The 18,437-nt window shown below is 42.6% G+C and overlaps 1 protein-coding gene across 12 annotated transcripts in view; it reads left to right on the top strand.

Annotated features, from left to right (window-relative positions):
* The window catches only part of Atp8b4 (ATPase phospholipid transporting 8B4 (putative)), a 227,871-nt gene that overhangs the window by 23,496 nt on the left and 185,938 nt on the right, over positions 1 to 18,437 (top strand). For 11 of the 12 annotated variants that reach the window (XR_010047425.1, XR_010047424.1, XR_010047413.1 and 8 more), the window contains one exon: positions 14,788 to 14,846. The exons of the other annotated variant lie outside the window; for it this stretch is intronic. Coding sequence is in view for 1 of the 11 variants with exons in the window: in XM_013154709.2 (XP_013010163.1) it covers positions 14,788 to 14,846 (59 nt within the window). In the remaining 10 variants the exon portion in view is untranslated. The remainder of the gene's footprint in view (positions 1 to 14,787; positions 14,847 to 18,437) is intronic. 12 annotated transcript variants of the gene reach the window in all.

Genomic DNA, 18,437 nt, shown 5'->3' with positions numbered 1-18,437 from the left:
GGTATAACCTTAATTTTGTACACACAGGCACGTTCTTGGCAAGACCTAGTGTGGCAAAGCTTTGATAGATTAAGAACACGAATGACATCTGGGTCTCACTCTCTTACTAGTGAGTGTACACATGTAAAAGTGGGCAAACTTTAATAATCAAAGTAAGAAAATGGAAGTCACCGTCATTGTTATATCTTGTGATCAGCCCTCGAGGCTGCTGTGCCTGTGCATTGTGTGACCTCAGTGACCACGTCTGTTGGCCTCGTGATGTGGAGTCACGCTGATGTTATATTTAAGGCCCGTCTTTACACTTGATACGGTGATTGTAGATTTATGTCTTTGAATACTTCTCTATAAAATTATTCTTCTCTGTAGTTCCTGTGACTCTTAATTTTGAGAATATCGAATTTTACAGAAAAATTGAAAAGAGGAATACAGTGCAAGATGAGTGTATTTCACCGACATCCTACAATGTTGTTGTTTTAGATTTCTTCTCTTTCTCTGCACAGACATGCTTATTCACACACACACTTGCACACGCATACACGCACGCACGTTTGCTTGTCAAACCATATGACAACAAAAGCATGACATTAAACCCCCCAAATTGCAACACACATCTCTTAAGAACAGGCTGTTCTCCTACATAACCTCAGTATCAGAAATGTAACATTGACAAATAGCGTACACTTCGTCTTTCAGTTTCTCCACTTATTTGTGGATATCTCTTCTCCGAAAGCTGGTTTAAATCTTCTGGTATAATATCCAGTCAACTTTCATATACTGAGTTTGCATTTGAGCTCTCTTTTTAAAAAAAAAATTAGAATAATTTTCCCATTATTTCAAATTTTAGGAACGTCATTTTGCAGACTTTTCTAGTAGAGTGTAGTTAATTCCTGCTAAATCACTTTGAATTGAACATTTTGGCACAAATATTATGTCAATAATATTCAGTTTTTAATTGAAATTTAGCTAGATATTGACAGCTTTTTTGGTGAGGAAAGTGATGTGGATCTTCCTGACACAGAATGTTCTGGAACAGAGGCTGTGTGCACCTCTATGTAAGGAGACTCAATCTTTCCCCACACAGCTGTGTCTGCAGAGCTGAGGCCAGGCCCTCCATGTTGGACTTGGCATCAAGCCACACAATGTGAGAGAGACTGACGTTTGTGTTGATTGTCACTGTATGATCATGACAGAGAATGATGCCTCTGTCCATGACCTTAATTCCTCTGAACCTCACTAGAGAGTAGAGAGCTTCTTACCTGTAAAATATTTACTTACTCAGCCAGCTAACATTTTTAAAAGTGTAATTAAAAAATTTTTTTAATCGGCGTGTAATTGTGCATATTTTGTGATATTTCAATACGTGTACACAATAGATAATGGTCAGGTCAGGATAGTGAGCCCACCCCATCACCCCAGGCGTTTGTCATTTCTATTTTGGCAGACATTTTTGAACTCTTTTTACAATTCGGTAAAATCATCACATTCTCACAAGAAATTAAAAATGTAAAAATTTTAATAGCAATGATGTGTCTTCAGTCAGCTAAGCGCCACCCCAGTGTTGCGCTAGTGAGAGGAGTAGCATGGACGGAGAGCGTAACCAGCCAGCGTTGCTGGGACAGCATTACTGCGCCTCCTCTGTGCACTGGACAAGGGTGCTATCACACCTACCTAACCTGGTGCCACCTCAAGAAGTGAAGGCCATCAATAATCCGTGTGAAAAATATGCAAGCCAGACATAGCCAGCCCCCCCCCTCCGCCCCCCGGGCTGTCTTGTTTATCTCCATAGTCACAGAAAGCCTTGCACACTTTAAGATGTGAAAAATTAAATTCTGGCCAATTGACTCAGACTTTTCTTTCTTTTTTTTTTTTTTTTTATCGGTACCGGGGATCAAACTCACGACTGCCTGCTTGCAAGGCAGGCACTTATGCCACTGAGCTAAATCCCCAGCCCCTTGACTCAGACTTTTAAGACACTCTGGCTGATGGTGACTTTTCCCTTTCTGAGTGGCATGCACAGGAGAGCAGAAGCCCTGCTGTTTCTGAGTGTGTCTGTCTGATGGAGTCATGGTGGGGGTGTGCTCAGATCTCATGGTTTTGGTATAACTTGGAAGCAGAAGAAGTGGGGATAAGAACTTTCTTTAAGCTGCTGCAGATGCTCTTGCCTGGAAGTGGGGGGCTGTGGAGTCAGGCCCTCTGCCCTGTGAGGGAAATGTCGAGATTGTCCATGGAGCCTGGGCTGGGCTGGCCATGTGATCTGTCTTCCTTGGGCCCCAGGTGCAAAACTGTATTTATGACTGTGTTAGAACAATGACTAATATCATTTAAACTGGATTCATCATTATGTATCTATTGCTGTTTTATTCATTGGGTCTTTGGATTATAAAACAAACAGGAATTAGAATCTTTTTTGTTCTGGGGGCCGTGGTGGGCCCTGGGGCTCTCTGCCTGTTGTGCCTCCTGAGTGAGTCACCCTGATCCCTCCAGAGGTGCTGGGCCTTCCGGGAGCTGTAAGGGACCAGCGGCTTCTGAGACAGCTCCTTAGGGCAGTGTGGGTTGGCCACATGGAAGGGGCTCTGGGGGTGCTTGGTGTGATAGCGTAGCACTTTGGAATCTTGGGGTGCAGCTGCACAAGTTTAAAAATCTTGTGACCATACAGATGTATTTTCACAACACAATCACAACTTTCAGGGTTTTTTTTTCCCCTTCAGTTTACACAGACATATGACTGTAGGTGGCTGTGACGAAAAATGGGCGGTACGGGAAAGATCAGCAGGGTAGGGGTTTCCTGGATTTGACCAGACTGGGTGCTCTGGTGAGGGAGCTTTATCATGATCTGGGGGCTGACTCTACTTCACAACAGACACCTGAGTCAGAAGCACCAGCAGGAAACCCGGGTCCCACCGCCTGTAGTCTGGTTCTCAAATCCTCCAAGGCTCATCCTTCTCTTGACAATTAGGACCTAGATCTCCAAAGGTTACTGTGAGGATGAACAGAAAATGAAATGATACACAGGAGGCAATTATAGAAGCATCCCTGTACTGCTGACTGCTGAATTAATAGATGTGTGTTATGTAGTGCATTGATTTCTAGTTTTTACTCTGATCCTAGGCTTTGCACAAGTCCTTTTGTCCAGTGTCATGGCTGACACGAGTCCTGTGTGTACGGCTGGGCTTCCTAGCTAACCCTAACCCTAAGGAACTCTTGGGGCTCTGATGTCAGAGGATGTCTGGAAGCCCCAGGCCTCTTCTGCTTCCCTCAGGCCTGCTAATTTTGCAAGGGCCATTCATTTATGGGGCCTCCATGAAGGCTTACAGCATGGTCAGTGCTCTGGCTGGAGTTTATGTATCTGCTTGTGAGCTTTTCTGTGTTGTCTCCTGAAACACATGTTGCACAGCCATATCTGGGCAGCAGACAAACAGTGCTAGGACCAGGGATTGTGAGCCTCCTAATAGCATTTAGGGTTTTATGAGTTTTGTTCACTAGTGGAGGAATACAGTCCATATTTTTTCCTGTATAACTAGATTATTTAATGTCATGAGGCTTTTTTTGAGCATGTTTTTATATTTTTATTTTTTGAGCATATTTTAAATATATATATATATATATGTGTGTGTGTGTGTGTATGTATGTGTACATGTGTGTATTCATTTGTTTTTTGAGACAGGGTCTTGCTATGTAGTTCAGGCTGACCTGAACTCACTACATAGCTTACGCTGGCCTCAAATTCATGACAGTCTTTCTGCCTCAGCCTCCCAAGTGCTAGGATTATGGTGTGCACTACCAGGTATGGGTGTATATGTTTAAAAAGTGTTCTTTCTCTTGAGTTTATTCTTTATGGATTAGCAACAAAAATCCAAAAGGTGCTTTCTCAAATAGTCTTGTAGTTATACTCAGGAAGGAATTGGTTGTTTGAACTTGTTTTTTGTCTGTTATGGTAAGTGATTTGTAAAATTAGATCATGTCTTTTGGAAATTGTCTATTTCCTTAATTTAATTGAAATGAGGCCATGGAAGTGAACTACATACCAACCAGTACCACACTGTTGGTGATGTGTTCAAGACACATTGGCTTAACAACAATCCCTCTTGGGCTTATATTTCCTAATGAGTTTGCTTCTGTATTTTAATGACTTTTTTGGTGTCTAGAGAGGAAGAACATGAAAATGTTCTTTAGTGCTGCTAGAGATGAGAGACAAACACCTCTCCCCACTGTTTCACTCTGCTGGAAGTTGGGTAGAAAGATACCCGGAGGACAGTGGGACCCTGCACTCTCACTGGTTGGCCCATCAGCCTCTGGGCCCAGGAGGGAGCGGGAGGAGCAGCGTGGAGTCCTGGGCCTGTGTGAGGCTGGGCTTTCGCCCTGTGTTGATGCCACCTCGGGGTAGAAATCCTGTGGCAGAGGGTGCCTTGTAGGTCTGCCAATTTGCTCCCATAGTCAGAACCGGCCCAGGGAAGTGCAGGAAAGGGAGGCCTGCAGGTTCTCGAGCCCTCCCAGGTCCCTGAGCCCCTGTGACGCTGTTGGAACATGGGATTGCGGAGGCTGGGAGCCATGCGATGTTTTATTACTCAGGGTGCCGGTCAGGTGGGGCTGTGGCTCAGATGGCCAGTACCAGGATCTCCTGGAGGGAAGCTGCACACTGCTCTGCACCCCATTTTGGGGTTAGGGTGTGATGCTGGTGGCGTCTGGAAAGTTCTTCTGTCTTGGTATTTGAGATCTTTGAAAGGTTCCTCTTGCATCTCGGGCCACCATGGATCTTCCCTGGGCCCCGGGAACTCTGCCTACTTGCTCTCCTCCTCTGCAATAAGTAATAAAAATTGTATTTTATTATACAGTAACAGGAATCAAACTCAACAGTAATGATTACATATACATTGTCAATATGATCATTAGTTTGGGTTTACCCAAAATCTTTTTGTTTTCATTTTTCTGCTTCTGTCTAGAATAGATTTATTGTTCCAGAAGACTTTCATTCACTTTTTCTCTAATGTGGGGCTTCTGGCAGTCAATTCTATCACTTTTTGTTGGTCAGAAAAAAGTCCTTGTTTTGCAGTTATTCTTGAATATGAGTAATTTCACTGCATACAAAATTCTCAGCCTGAAGTTATCTCTTCTGGCGCTTTAGAGATAAAGTTCAATTGCACCTAAAGCTCCACTGATTCTTTTGAAAAACAAGCAGACAGATGTGCTGTTACTGCTTTGAAGGCTGCTTTGCAGCTGGCTTATTTCTCTTGAGATGAAGAGCTGAGGGATGGATTTGAGTGGAAGACAGAGACAGTGTATGCCATGGGCAGAAGCAGGATCCTCCCTATAGATGTCCAGGTCTTGACTTCCATCCCTGTTGTTGCCGAGCTGGTACCAAACTGAAAGAAAGATGCTCTGCTTCATGGAGTTGGAAAGCAACTGTTTATTATGCTGGTGGGCTGGTGGGAACTTGTTCCAAATCACCAGCCCTGAGTCAGTTTCGGGTTAGCTTATAAAGGTTATACAAGCAGGAAGTACAGAAACTTGAAAGTGAGATGGGTTTCTATTGAGTTGGGATAGTCATCATCTGTTGCTAGGTAGAAAGTCTTTGAAATATGTTAGAAATACGATATATGTTTAAGTGGGAAAACACAGACACTGTAGCTGGACATGGTCAGGTTGACCTGGATCAGGCTGTCTCTGAAAAGCAGCTGGACTCAGTCAGTCAAGGCTGCCTGGGTTTGGCAGTCTAGCTAACGTGGCAGGCAGCATGAGCATATCTTGTTCTAATATTGTATCAGGCTGCTGGCTAGCTTTAAAATCCATAATTTCCATCACACCATGACTCCATTCCATGGGAAGTGGGTGCTTGTAGGTGGGATTCAGTGAAGAACACTACACGGGCCCAGTGGAACCATGAGGCCCTTAGGAGAAGGAGTTGTGTGGGTTGCAGTCAGGGAGGGGGATGTGACAGCTGAAGCCGAGGTGTGTGTGCTGAGGGCTGTCACCCAGGATGGCGGAGAGCGCCTCAAAGCTCGAAAATGCAAGGAGGCCCTGGAAGGAACACGGTCCTGCTGACACCTTAATGGTAGCCCCGCCTTGGACTTCTGGCTTCTAGAACTGTGGGATCCTCCATCGTGTTATTTTGAGCCGCTAAGTTTGTGGTCATTGTTGGAGCAGCAACAGCAACGTGAGGCTTCTGAGAGGACCATGTGGCTGCTCTGCTGAGCATAGGTGGTTGTAGGGGGCCCTGGTGTGTGTGGGGGCAGCGACACTGGAGGTGCCCCAGGTCAGTGTGGGCCGGGAGGGGGCAAGGGATGGTCCAGAGCCTGAGATTCGAGGCAGTTGTTTGCCGCCTTAGATTCTCGTTCCTTTATTTCTCTGTGGCACTTTTAGGGTCTCACTGCTTTATTTTTGGTACTGGGGATCAAACTCATTCTCGTTTTATAGGTAAAGAAAACGAGGTTCTGGGTTTTCCTTTTGATTTTCCTTTGATATGTTATTAGCAGGAGCAGTGGCAGAGTAATGGTCTCTCTTTAAAAAAATTTATGTTTACTGGTACATCTTTACACTACATAATGGGGACCTGGAATGTGTACATAGCAAGCCTCAGTACCTTTTATTTCCCTTCTCCCTTCTCCTTCTATCTCTTGGGACTCTTCCCATTTGCAAAAGTTCTGCCTCCCGGTTTCCTGTTGTCTTTCATTTACTGTGGGTTTTTCATATGAGAGAAACCAGGCAACACTGATGTGTGTGAGTCTGACTGATTTCACCTAACATTAATGTCTTGAGGTGCATCCATTCTCAGACAGATGACTCAGACTTTCCTTCTTCCTGGCACAGTTGTACTCCACCCAGTATAAATACTACACTTTGAAAAAACTACTTTGTTTGTTGATGGACCTACAGGCCTCTTCCAAGACTTAGCTATTATAAATTGTGCTGCTATAAACATGAGTATGATGACTCTTTTAATGTCTGTATTTCCTACAATCTCAGGGAGCAGACAGCTTATACCACATTTCTTTTCTGTGAATGACTATCTTTTAGCATAGATAAGGCGTTGACAAAACATTTCACCTCTTTCCTGTTGGTCTGGCTACCTATGCTCCCTCTAGTGCGGCCAGTGATGGGGTGGGGACAAGATGTGAGCACCTTCGGCCTGGGTTTTGCTCCCCTCTGCTTTCCCGGGGCTCTGTGGGTCCCTTTTCCGTTTCCTGGCTGTGGGAGAACTTGTGGGCCTGTCTGCCCTCTGCCGGCCGCTGTCTCCTTGGTCTTTGTTTTTCTTTGATGACTGGCACACAGCCTTACCTAAAGGGGCTCAGTGAATCTTTCTGGGATACAGCACTTTCTCTTGGCTCCCACAAATGTTGTTTGCCGCGTGGATTCAGGGAGCTGAAACACAGAAACTCGTACGTGCTAAAGGAACGCAGTGCACCTGAAAGGCCAGGCACCGCTGAGGCGTCCAGCAGCCAAGAAACCCTTCCCATTCCCTCCTCTGTGCCTTCTTTACGCCTGTTCCCGCTTTGGGACAGGTAGCTGCTCTCCCTCGGTGGCCCGTCCTGTCTTTCCATATAAAGTTAAATGCCCTCCAGCTTCTGGGCTTTTGTAGTCATTGGGAACAGATCCTGATTTTTTATTTTTGTCCTGCAGAAAGAAGGAAATAGCTATTTTCTATTTTTAGAGAAAAGGTATTTTGATCCTGGCCCAGTTCATAAAAATGGAATTTTTTTTTCTATAGATAATCAAATTGTAAAAGAATGTGGAATTGAAACAAGAAACTAGAACTGGCAAGTAATAAGAAGTCCTGTTTCCAGGACTCGGGGAGCATTTTCTCAGCAAGCACTGCCGGGCCCCCCAGGAGGGCCGCCGGGCCTGGCATGCGCAGGGCATGGCGAGGAGGCTGACAGGCCTGGGCGGCCCTGGAGAATGTGTCTGATGAGGAGCCTCCCTCTTCTCTTCGGCCTCTGGACACAGGCCTACTCCAGTTTTCAGTTTCTCGTCATCTCTGCCCGGGACCATCCGCCTTCTCCAGACTGAGAAGCACTGCCTCGCCCCTTTGACAAGAAGGCAGCTCTGTGTTTGAGGCCTGGCTCTACCACGCCATCTTGGTAGGCCTCTGCTTCCTCGACTGTGAAGGGATGCTAACAGGAGTAGCTGCCTCACAGCATGGTTCGGAGGATTCGTGAAATTATGCCTGTGTGAACCTTCATACTGTAGCTTGTTTTTTATTTTTATTCATTTATTTATGTTTACTTTAAAGAGAATAAAACAAAACAAAACAGAACAAAGTAGGTCAGAACAGAACACTGTAAGCAACACAGGACTTCAAAACAAGACAACAGGAAATCAGCAGTGGCCACTGCGGTCTCGTTTTCTTTGAAATACTTGTTCTTTCACACACAGTGAAATCACACAGGATGGGATAGTATAAAACCAATCAAAACAAAGGAATGGAAACACTATGGGGCTTCAAAACAAGACAAAAGGAAATGGACAATGGCTACCATAATGTGTCTTGTTTTCTTCAAAATAGCTGTCCATATCTTCACACTTGTTTCTAACAAGGACTCATAAACATTAGCTTTTGCTAGCATTGTTCTTATGACAGAAAGTCTTACATCTCCAGTTGTGACTCCCCCATTACATAGTGGGACATCATGAGGACTTATCTGAAGATTTTATTGATTTCACTTGTAATGCATGTCATCCAGTTCATACGCGCTAGAAGAATTTATTCGTAAATTCGTAAACATTTTCTATTTGTGAAGCGACTGTTGACCATGAAGGAAATAAAGTGACTAATTAATTAAATTTTCTAACTATCTGGTCCTGATGAGCAGTTGGCTTAGCCCAGACTCCTCTGACTTTGTTTCCAAGCTCTTTTGTGAGGACAAGAATTAAAAAAATTTGTGAGGAGATATTTTTCTTTTTCTTTTGCCTCAATTCTCTTTTTTGTCTGCTTAAATGTCAGTAAGTCCCAGAAGCAGCAGGTCATCCCCGGGTTTCAATAGGAAACCCCAATTCAGGACACATATTTTTCAATTGTATCAAAATGTGTTCTTGGAATCCGATCAGGAAATCTTGGAGGCTGAGGATCTTTTCTTTAAAGCTCTCTCAACGCACTGTTCTGTCCTCCTGTCTTTAATGAACTGCCCTGGCTTCCAACCACGTGGACCAGATTGCGAAGAATGGAAGAAAATTAAGAAAGGAAAAACCTTAAGTTATTGATTTAGCTTGAGAGGATTTTTCTGAGATTTATGACTCAACCCCCCAAATCAACAACAACCCCAAACCCCAAGTGACCTTCCCTGTGGGGAGATGTTCTTCAGTTTTTGGATGGGTACCGACCTTGCTCAGGAAATATCAGATTAGGCTATCAGGGTTTTACAGAGGGACCCCAAGTTCTCCAGGGGTCTCTATCATTTCATGATGTGGCGGGCGAAAGCCAAGTACCTAAGTCTGTCTTTTAAACTATGTCTGATGAAGGAGTTAATTGAATAAAGATAGTCATAGCTGTTAATTAGGGACCATACTTGCTGTGATCACTCGTATGTCTGGTGGAAGCCTCCTGACTCCGGCCTTCTGCCTCCGTTAGCTAGTCTGAAATACCAAGGTGTTGTGAATTGTTCGCAGACGAACTGGTAAAATAAAACAGACATAAATGACTTCTTTGCTCTTGCCTACTGGAACAAGAAGATGAATACTGTAGAATTTATTACATTATGATGGAGAAGAGCCCAGATTAGACTTTGGGTGTTGCCTTCAAGGAGCTGGAGTAGAATCAATGAATATCTGCCAATTTCCATTGAAAATATTCAGAAAATTACTTCAAGATCCTTTTGGGAATAGTACAAGGATTTTAAGTTTGACTATCCAAAGCTCAAACTTTTTTTTTTTGCCAGTTTTCTATTTTTCATAAAATAATTTTCTGACATTTTTACAAAGTGCTTCCCACAAATTTCCTCATTTAATGGTTGCAACGCAAAATTGCATTGTTGTGCTGGGAAATCATAGGTGAGCAGGAGTCATGAGTTAGTGTGTTCCTACGATGGGCTGTGGGTGGACCTCGGGTTTCTTGCCTAAAAAGCAGCCTTCTTTTTCTTATATAAATGCTCTTTCATCAAACTCTCATTTTCGGGAATTAAGAATCTTGCCTACAAAGGAACAACATCGTAATGACACTTAAAATTTTCCAGCAGGGTTGTATTTTGTCCCTCTCCTGACCCTGTCGAAGATGCAGGCTAAATGTCCCCTTTTCAAGTGGAAAGACAAGCATAGTGATTATAGATTTTAAAGGAAATTTTACAGGGTTGTGACCTTCACAAATCATTGGTTCTATCAGGGAATTTATTCACTTTGGTTGGGGTAGAGACAGGTGGCTACAAGTTAATTATCCTGAAGCCAGGTGGTAAATACTCTTAACATTTCACTGCTTGTGGAATAAACAGGCACCATCTCCTCAGTTATCTTGGAGAAGCTTACAGCAAGTACATAGCTCGAAGATAAGTGTTCTCCTAGTGCTTCCTTGATGTTTTATTTGGTTAAGGAAGACATCAGTTGTATATGCTTCTCACAATTCTGGGAGAGGGTGAAGGCTATTTCCGTCATTTGGTGGAGGGGAACTTTGAAGGCACTGCCTACTTTTCTGTATTTTAAAACAAATTGAAAATAAGTGTGTAAGGAGATTCTTCCTCTGCTCATCGCTGAGTCCTTGGGTGGGGAGGGATGGGGTCCCTGCAAGTGCACACCTTGGCCAGTTTCCTCAGCTGTCCCCAAAGGCTGCTGGCCCAGTTACCGCCATGGATCTTCGGCCTTTGGATCTTGTGCTCAGCAAGTACCTCCTCAGATGTTTTCTAAGAAGTGTAATATCACCTAGCACCTAGCACTGAGCACAAGTGAAACTGAGTGCGGTAATACTTAGCGTTACTGTTTGATGGCTGCAGCTCATTACTTCTTCTGAATAGCCTAAAATACATTTCTGGATTTAATCAAGGAATGAGAACACGGATGCAATTATTGGCCCCTCTGAATTGTGCGTTGTCCTTAAGTTTGTGAAAAAAACCACAGGTCTAGAAAACTCACTTTTATGTTCTGTATAGCAAATGGTGATTTGTTTATGAGGCTCTCTTAGAAAAATTATTATCTGAGCCAAGCACTAGTAATGCTTTTACTGTTCATGAGAAATGAATTTATGGCTAACAGACCTTGTGAACAAGAGAGCAACAGACAGGCGTCCCTTTTCCTGTAGATCTGTGTTCAGTTTGAGCAGGTGTGTAGGGCATTATGTTTTGCATTCTTTTTTTTTTTTTTGTGGTACCAGGAATCGAACTCACGGCCTCACACTTGCCAGGCAGGCGCTTATGCCACTGAGCTAAATTCCGGGCCCTTTATTAGCATTCTTAACTCTGGCAAACCATCACCCTTGCTTCTGTGTCTCCTACTCCACTTTAATTTCAAAATTTAAACCCCTCGTTTTTCTGTTGCACATTCTTGAGTAGTCATTTGAAAGATGCTCTCAGATGTCAGACTATGTCTTTATTTTCCCATTCATAGTTGATTGTTATTTGTTTAGACATAAAATTTTAAGTTCAAAAGCATTTTTCCTTAGAACTAAGAGGCATCAGCCCAGTGTCTGCTAGCAACCTTGTTGGTGATGAGAAATTTCATGCTGATATTATTCTTGTGTCTTTGGGATTAACCAAATTATTTTGTTTCTAGAAATTTTTTGGATGTTTTCCCTTGTCCTTGGAGTGCATCCTGACTGACACTTGGTGGCTTTTTCACTTTGAAGAGCTGTCTTATTCTGGTGCAGGGAATATTTCTTCTATTTTATGTGTTTTGTTTCATCCTATGCTTATGTTCATGTCTTGGTTACTTTTCTCTTGTTGCTGGGACAAAATACTTGACACCCAAAATAGAGGAAGGAAAGGATTATATAGCTCACAGTTTGTGAAGGTTTCAGTCCATAATCAGCTGGTTCCAAGGCAGGGTGCCATGGCACAGGGGCAACACTACAAGGCAGCAGCCAGCAAAACCAGCCAAAGCAAAAAAGAGGGAAGAGCAAGCCTCTTCTCCTCCGTTTATACTGTACACAGGAAGGGCACTCACAGCACGGACAGAACTCCTCTTGCCTTCCTCTTGCACAGGCCTAGGATATTGCCAAGAAGGAACCTGGCTCCCTGCTGAGTTTCTTCCTTAAATTGCTCAACTTCTCAAGTTGACACAATGTATCAACCGTAACAGTTTACTTCTCCTAGGTTTTACTTCTTACATGATTTTGAGCTGGGGATTTAGCTCAGTGGCTCAATGCCTTGCCTGAAAGCATGAGGTCCTGAGTTTGAGTCCCAGCACCAAAAATAACAACAACAAAAAAGTGACTTTTGAGAATGAAAGAGGACCCTAGTATTATTATCCTTTTGTCATTTTGATATATAGTTTAAGAGATTTCTTTAATCTTATGCGCTCTAATTTTTCCACTAAATATTTTCCATTTCCTGGATCTCATTTTTGTTCTGGTTTCTTTGTTCATGCTAGCTTGTTCTTTGGTGGATGTCTTCTTGAATATCTGCAAGGTGCTAATTAGGATTAAAAGGAAAACTCAATCCTCTTTCCCTACCTGTGGTCAGCATCCTCTTTCTCCTGGGAATCCCTGTCTTTTTCTAGGTGACCTATGGTTACTTGCTTGCATTTACAGGTGAAGCGTTAAATGGATTAGTACGGTTGCAAAGATCTTTTTACTGCCAGCTTTCTTCTGCAAGCAGGTAGCTAACAGGGAGACATTTATTGGGTGGGTGGGGAGCCTGGAAAATTCTACAGCTGCCTGGGAAGGCAGTGTTTACCAGGGTGTGAGTCTACTGGGGCTGCTGTAGTGAGCTGGAGAAGCTTCTCTCTTAGGCCTGGACACACGTCCTCAGCTTTCTTCTCCAGTCTATCACTGATTCTCTTTAGTGAGCAAAGACAGTGCAGGAGGACCCAGCTGACTTACCTACTGTTTAATTACTTGATAATTTCCCATAAGTAAAATAACAATATAACTTGCTATCTAAAGTGAGACTCTTTTGAAAACGAAAAGGGAATCTGTTAGTATTTTGCTGAGAAGACAGGTGTTCACTGGAGTTGTCACCTGTGTCAATAGTATGCTCTCCACTGGGCCGAAAATGGTAAAGATTTAGGACAAATGTCAGGATTTTTCAGAGATTCCTGAAAGGATGCAAAATCTTCTGCCAAAATTAATCCTTGAAAGTTCAGTTCAAAAAGAACAGTACTGGATTTACAAAAGCAAAGGTTAAGGACTTAATGGTAAGAATTTGGAAGCAGAAAGAGAACTTCCTGGCTCTTACCAGGGCTCACGGGAAAAGAGCAAGCTAGATACCCAGAAGAAGGTTCTGATGGACCTACCATAGGAATCACTTAGGAATCCTTCATAAGAACCATCATTCCTAGGAATCACCATTCCTAGGAACCACCATAGGAACCATTCATAGAAATCACACTGGGAAGGCACTGGTCTCAGTCATTATAGAGTATGGCTACATGAGGATGCTGGGTAGACCGTTTCCACATGGCTCATAAAATCAAGATTCTGGTACTCAGAGTAGGTAAAATTGGGACTGGAAATAGGCAGTCCTGCTATTGGATGTGCTTCATGCAAATGTGAAATTTAAAAATGATCAACATCTGAATGTGCATGATCTAAGCTAAGGCCAATGAATATTCAAATTGGTATATATGCAAGTTTCAGTTTGCAGCCAAAGGTCATCTATGAATTACATGCGATGGCCACCGGGCCAGGTTATCATTTGCCATTCAGAAAGAAGACCTCATCTCCACCTTCCCAACTTGGCTGGCCGTTGATTTGGAGTTTCTGGGCACCATCTCTTTGCAGTTTTTTTTCTAAATATCTGCACTGTTGTAACCTTTGGACTTGTGGCTCATTTACTTTGTTAGGTGTACTGGTATTTACATTTGCTTTTAGAAGAGATTTGATTCTTTGGCTACTTCTGGTCAAATATAGATCTTAGTCTCTTAATCATATAAAATTTTTCTTTAACTTTATTTAAAATTTTATTCTATATTTTGCAGTTCTAGGAATCAAACCAATGGCCTTGATTATGTTGGCAAATGCTCCACCACTAAGCTACCCAGCCCCAGCATTTCTTTTGATATGCCTGTGTTGCTTTGAAACCTTACCTCTGGTTCCATGACCATAATGTCAGTGACCTCACTGGTCACTTCTATATGTGCTTATTTTGCTGTGGTTTTCTTTTCTTTTAAGTTCTGAGAGTTGAACCCAGGACCATCACACTGAGCTACATCTTTAGCCTATTTTTATTTTTAGATAAGATCTTGCTAAACTGCCCAAATAGGCTTGAACATGAATTTCTCCTGCCTCAGCCTCCCTCAGTGCTGGGATCACAGGCAGGTGCCATTTGCCTGGCTTGTATTTTTTTCTGAACTTTGTGAATCAATTCCTTCTCTGGGTGCATTTTGCTTTTGGTGGCTCTTTCTTCTTTAGAAACTATCTGAAATTTAAAGAAAAGATCTTTGTGGTGCTGAAGAGGCATAAAGTTTGAAGACACGTAATGTTTTACTTTATGGCTGGCATCAAAAATATAATGGGAAACATGCCCGGTTTCCATTTTGGGACTTTCCAACACAGGTTCCAACATTTTGGCTGGCAAAAGCCAATGCCCTTCAATTTCAAAGAAAAGAATTATTGCAAATTTGACAGCAATCAAAGTAACATACATGATGTGATTTTAATAAGCTCTATGTTTCTGAGGGTCTAAGGTTTAATTTCGTTCCTGATTTCTCTCTCTTTAGAAGTGGAACGAATCGTGAAAGCCAATGACCGTGAATACAATGAAACGTTCCAGTATGTGGTGAGTTGAACTACACTTAGCACACACCACCTCCGGGGTAGGTCTTACTTTAAGGGCTGTACGCAAGCTTTGTGGCACCCAGAACCATGTGACCAAAGAGTGTTTGTGGGCCTGTTCTACAAGCAAAGCACCAGGTAGTTCTATAAATATAGATCTTAGTAATGCTCACCTGCTTATTTCTGTTCCTAAGAGTGGTTAGGATGGTTATTGTTATGGAAGGTGATGAGACACGGCTGCCTGTTTGGGTACCAGGATATGTGGGAATAATACAGAAAGGAGCTTTTAGGGGTACCTGGTGAAGGAAATGATGGTAGTGGCGATGATTGATGAATGACGAAAGTGGAAAAGTATATGTAAGAGAAAATTCCCAGGTCATCCACGATTGTACTTACAAAGGGGGTGACTAGTTTAAATGTGTCTTTTTCTTTAAAGTGAGAGTTCTTTTTTCTTTACATAAGAGATATCTATTGAGTTTTGAGGAATTTGGGGTACACGGGTGCACAGCTCTGTATACTACAGCATGGACTCTTGTAAAGAGCTTAAGATCTATGATTCAACCTAAGTTAAAATCTTTTATGAGCTCTAAGATAGAAAATTGGTAGAATTACTTCTGAGGGTGATGCTGGCCTATAAGACCTGCTGTAATAGTGAGTACACCAGCACCTTTAATGAAAAAACTCTTAATTCTGAGCGGGGTGTATGAAGGCTGTGAAAGCATAGGATATGAGATTGCAGGGGAAGACTTTGGTACGTTCATGCAGGCACTGGCCAGAGGAGAGTTTTGGGGAATAATCTGTTTAGACTTCGTTTTCATGGGCTGGTCTTTTCCGCTCTGGACAGATGGAGGCACAGGGCAGTGTAGCTTGATGCTGTTGAATGTCAGCAGAGGTACCTGACAACTCCTCTTTTCTCACGTTGTGCTATTCATGTGAGTCTGTGATTATAATTAGATTCTCAGTGTGGGTTTCTCTCCAAGCAGTCAGCATGCTGTTTCTCTGGCAGATATCGCCTTGTAAAACAATGTATTGAAATTCTGAATTTATTCATCAATCTTGTAAGCTTGGTTAAAGTAAATCTGCCCTTGAGGCTGGTGAGCAAGCATCTTAGCTTGAGAAAGCAGGTGAAGAATGTCATTCTGTGTGGTCCCCTGATACATGGTCATTTAGCCCCTCTGGTTGTCTCCACACTTGTCCCTTGCCTTGGTATCCATCTATAGCCAGTCTTCTAATTGCAGAGAAAGCCCTGGAAGCCCCAGCTGGAGGAGTGGAGATGTGTATATTTCCAAACTTGGGGAAAAATAACCGGCAATAACTAATCTGCTAGAGACATAATTATGCACAGAAGTGCTTGGCTGTGTTAACTTGTTTTCCAGTATGCAACAAATACTTTCATTCTGTGAGTAGGAGTTCTGTAAGAACATCCCTATTTCGTTTGTGTTTTGCAAGATGACACAATCTTTTCTGTTAATTTCCACTTAATTTATGAAATATTTCAAACTTACCGAGAAGTATGGGAAATATATATAGATATATATTTGGTGGTACTGGGGATCGAACTCACGACATCGCACTTGCCTGGCAGGCGCTTATGTTGATGAGCTAAATCCCCAGCCAGAAGTATGGGATATATTATGACACCTGTGTGTTCACCAATCAGGTTGAGGGAATGCTAATGATTTGCCTTTATTGCTTCTGACCTTTCTTTGACATTGATGATTATGCTAATCTCTCAAGGATTCTCTTGAACTTTCATAGCATGAGGCAAAAGCACAGAAATGTGAGGTGTGGCTGTTTTCTGTTGGTCTTAATGAGGCATAGTGTGACACCCTGCCGTCACAGGAGAGTGTGCAAGGTGCCTGGTCTCCGAGCGGAAATGCACCAAGGCAGCAGCAAAATACGTGATGGGCTGGAGAAAGTGGCAGAAATGAAGACAGGGGTGTCAGAAAGCGGCAAGTGTGTCTGAGTGTGTGTGCTGGGGTGGGGACAATTTCCTACTCTAAGGGCCGCTGCTGTGGCTCAGAGAGGATGACTGAGCCCCAGGCCCGTGCTGGGGTCACTTACACCAGGCAGGGTGAGCACTGGGCAGTGTGACCCTCTCGCCTGTCTGTCCAGCTATCAACCAGGTTAATAAAAACACCTCTGTCCAGGGTCAGTGAGGGAAACTGCAGAGGGAAACTGCAGAGGGATACGCAGCGGCCCCGGGAGTCAGTCTGTGTGGAGCCGGGATCTGAATCTATGACAATTTGCCTTTAGAGTTTTGTAAAAACCTGTTAAGAAAAGCAGGAGCCTGGGGCTTTTTGCTCTGTTTTTAAGGATGTCACCCCAAATATGAGTAAATGTGGACAGACCCCAACAGATCTCAGGGAGACTGCTTATACTAATTTAAAAAAGCAATATTCTCACTCAGTAAAAAAGAAACAGGAAAAAGTCCAAACTTGTTAGGAAAAAAATGAAAGAGAAATGGAGAAGACCCCTTAAAGACAGCAGAAATAATAGTGTTTTGGGATAAGATAGACCACAGTTGGGATCCCTTCTTTCTCTCCTATGACTAAATTGTGATCTTGCTCTGTTGATTTCTCTGAGTATCAGTTATTTCACATACAAAAATGTGAATTTTTTCTCATAGGATTATTCCCTGAGAAAATTAGATAATTTATAAAAAATAATTAATAATAGCAGCACTAATATATATTAGATGCTTTTTAAGTACTTGGCTCTGCGGTAAGCTTTTTGTATAGATTTTTCTTTAAATCCTACCATGGCTTTGGGCAAACATTTACAATAAATTTTAGGTTCTTTCTAAAGCACTGGATAAAGTAAGATATTGGTGATAATGTCGAGAAGAGACGGAGAAAAGTTTAAACTTGTAAAATATTTGCAGCAGACATCATGTCCAAAAATGAACCGGTATGAGATTATAATGGTAGGGAATTTGTGCATAAATTTTGTAGATGATGTGATAGTTGAGAAAGCAAAGCCCCTAAACCAAGGAGTGTAAACAAGTGTGGAAATGGGGACCCCTTTCCCTGATGAGCCACATCGGAATGAGTAGTTCGGCAATATAGGTATCGATTATCTACTCTGCAGGGCATTTGGTGAGCCTAGGAAAGTTTTCCTGCAGCCTTAGCAATGGTATTGATAGATACATGGATAATAGTGACACTATGATAATAATAATAGTGATAGTTTGACCTGCTCATTTCATACAAGAAATCCTCGAGGTGTAGAAATGTCCCGTAAGTAACTTGTTCAAGGTTACACAGCTGGATAGTGGGTCCCAGGCTGATCACTGTCAATCCAGCAGGGTCCTGGTGCTGACACCTCAATCTACAAGACCCAGGGGAGTGAACGAGGGACCGATCCAGTTAAAGTTGGCAGTGCTGAAATTCTAGTTCAGATTGGTTAGAGCCCAAAGTTGTGTGTGTGTGTGTTTTTTCCATGATATTCTTTTGACCAATCCCAGAAAGCAGACCAAAAAACACTTCAAAGAAAACAAAACAAGAAACAAAAACCAGTCCCCCAAATAAAACAAAACAATCAACAACAACAACAAAATCAAAACAACCTCAAAAACCCTGACCAGCCTAATTTT

This window comes from Cavia porcellus, unplaced genomic scaffold (genome assembly GCF_034190915.1).
Source record: "Cavia porcellus strain 051 isolate PalLab524CR breed Dunkin Hartley unplaced genomic scaffold, mCavPor4.1 scaffold_1, whole genome shotgun sequence".
Classification (NCBI taxonomy): domain Eukaryota; kingdom Metazoa; phylum Chordata; class Mammalia; order Rodentia; family Caviidae; genus Cavia; species Cavia porcellus.
Note: the sequence above shows the minus strand (reverse complement) of the source record. Positions and strands in the feature narration are given on the sequence as shown.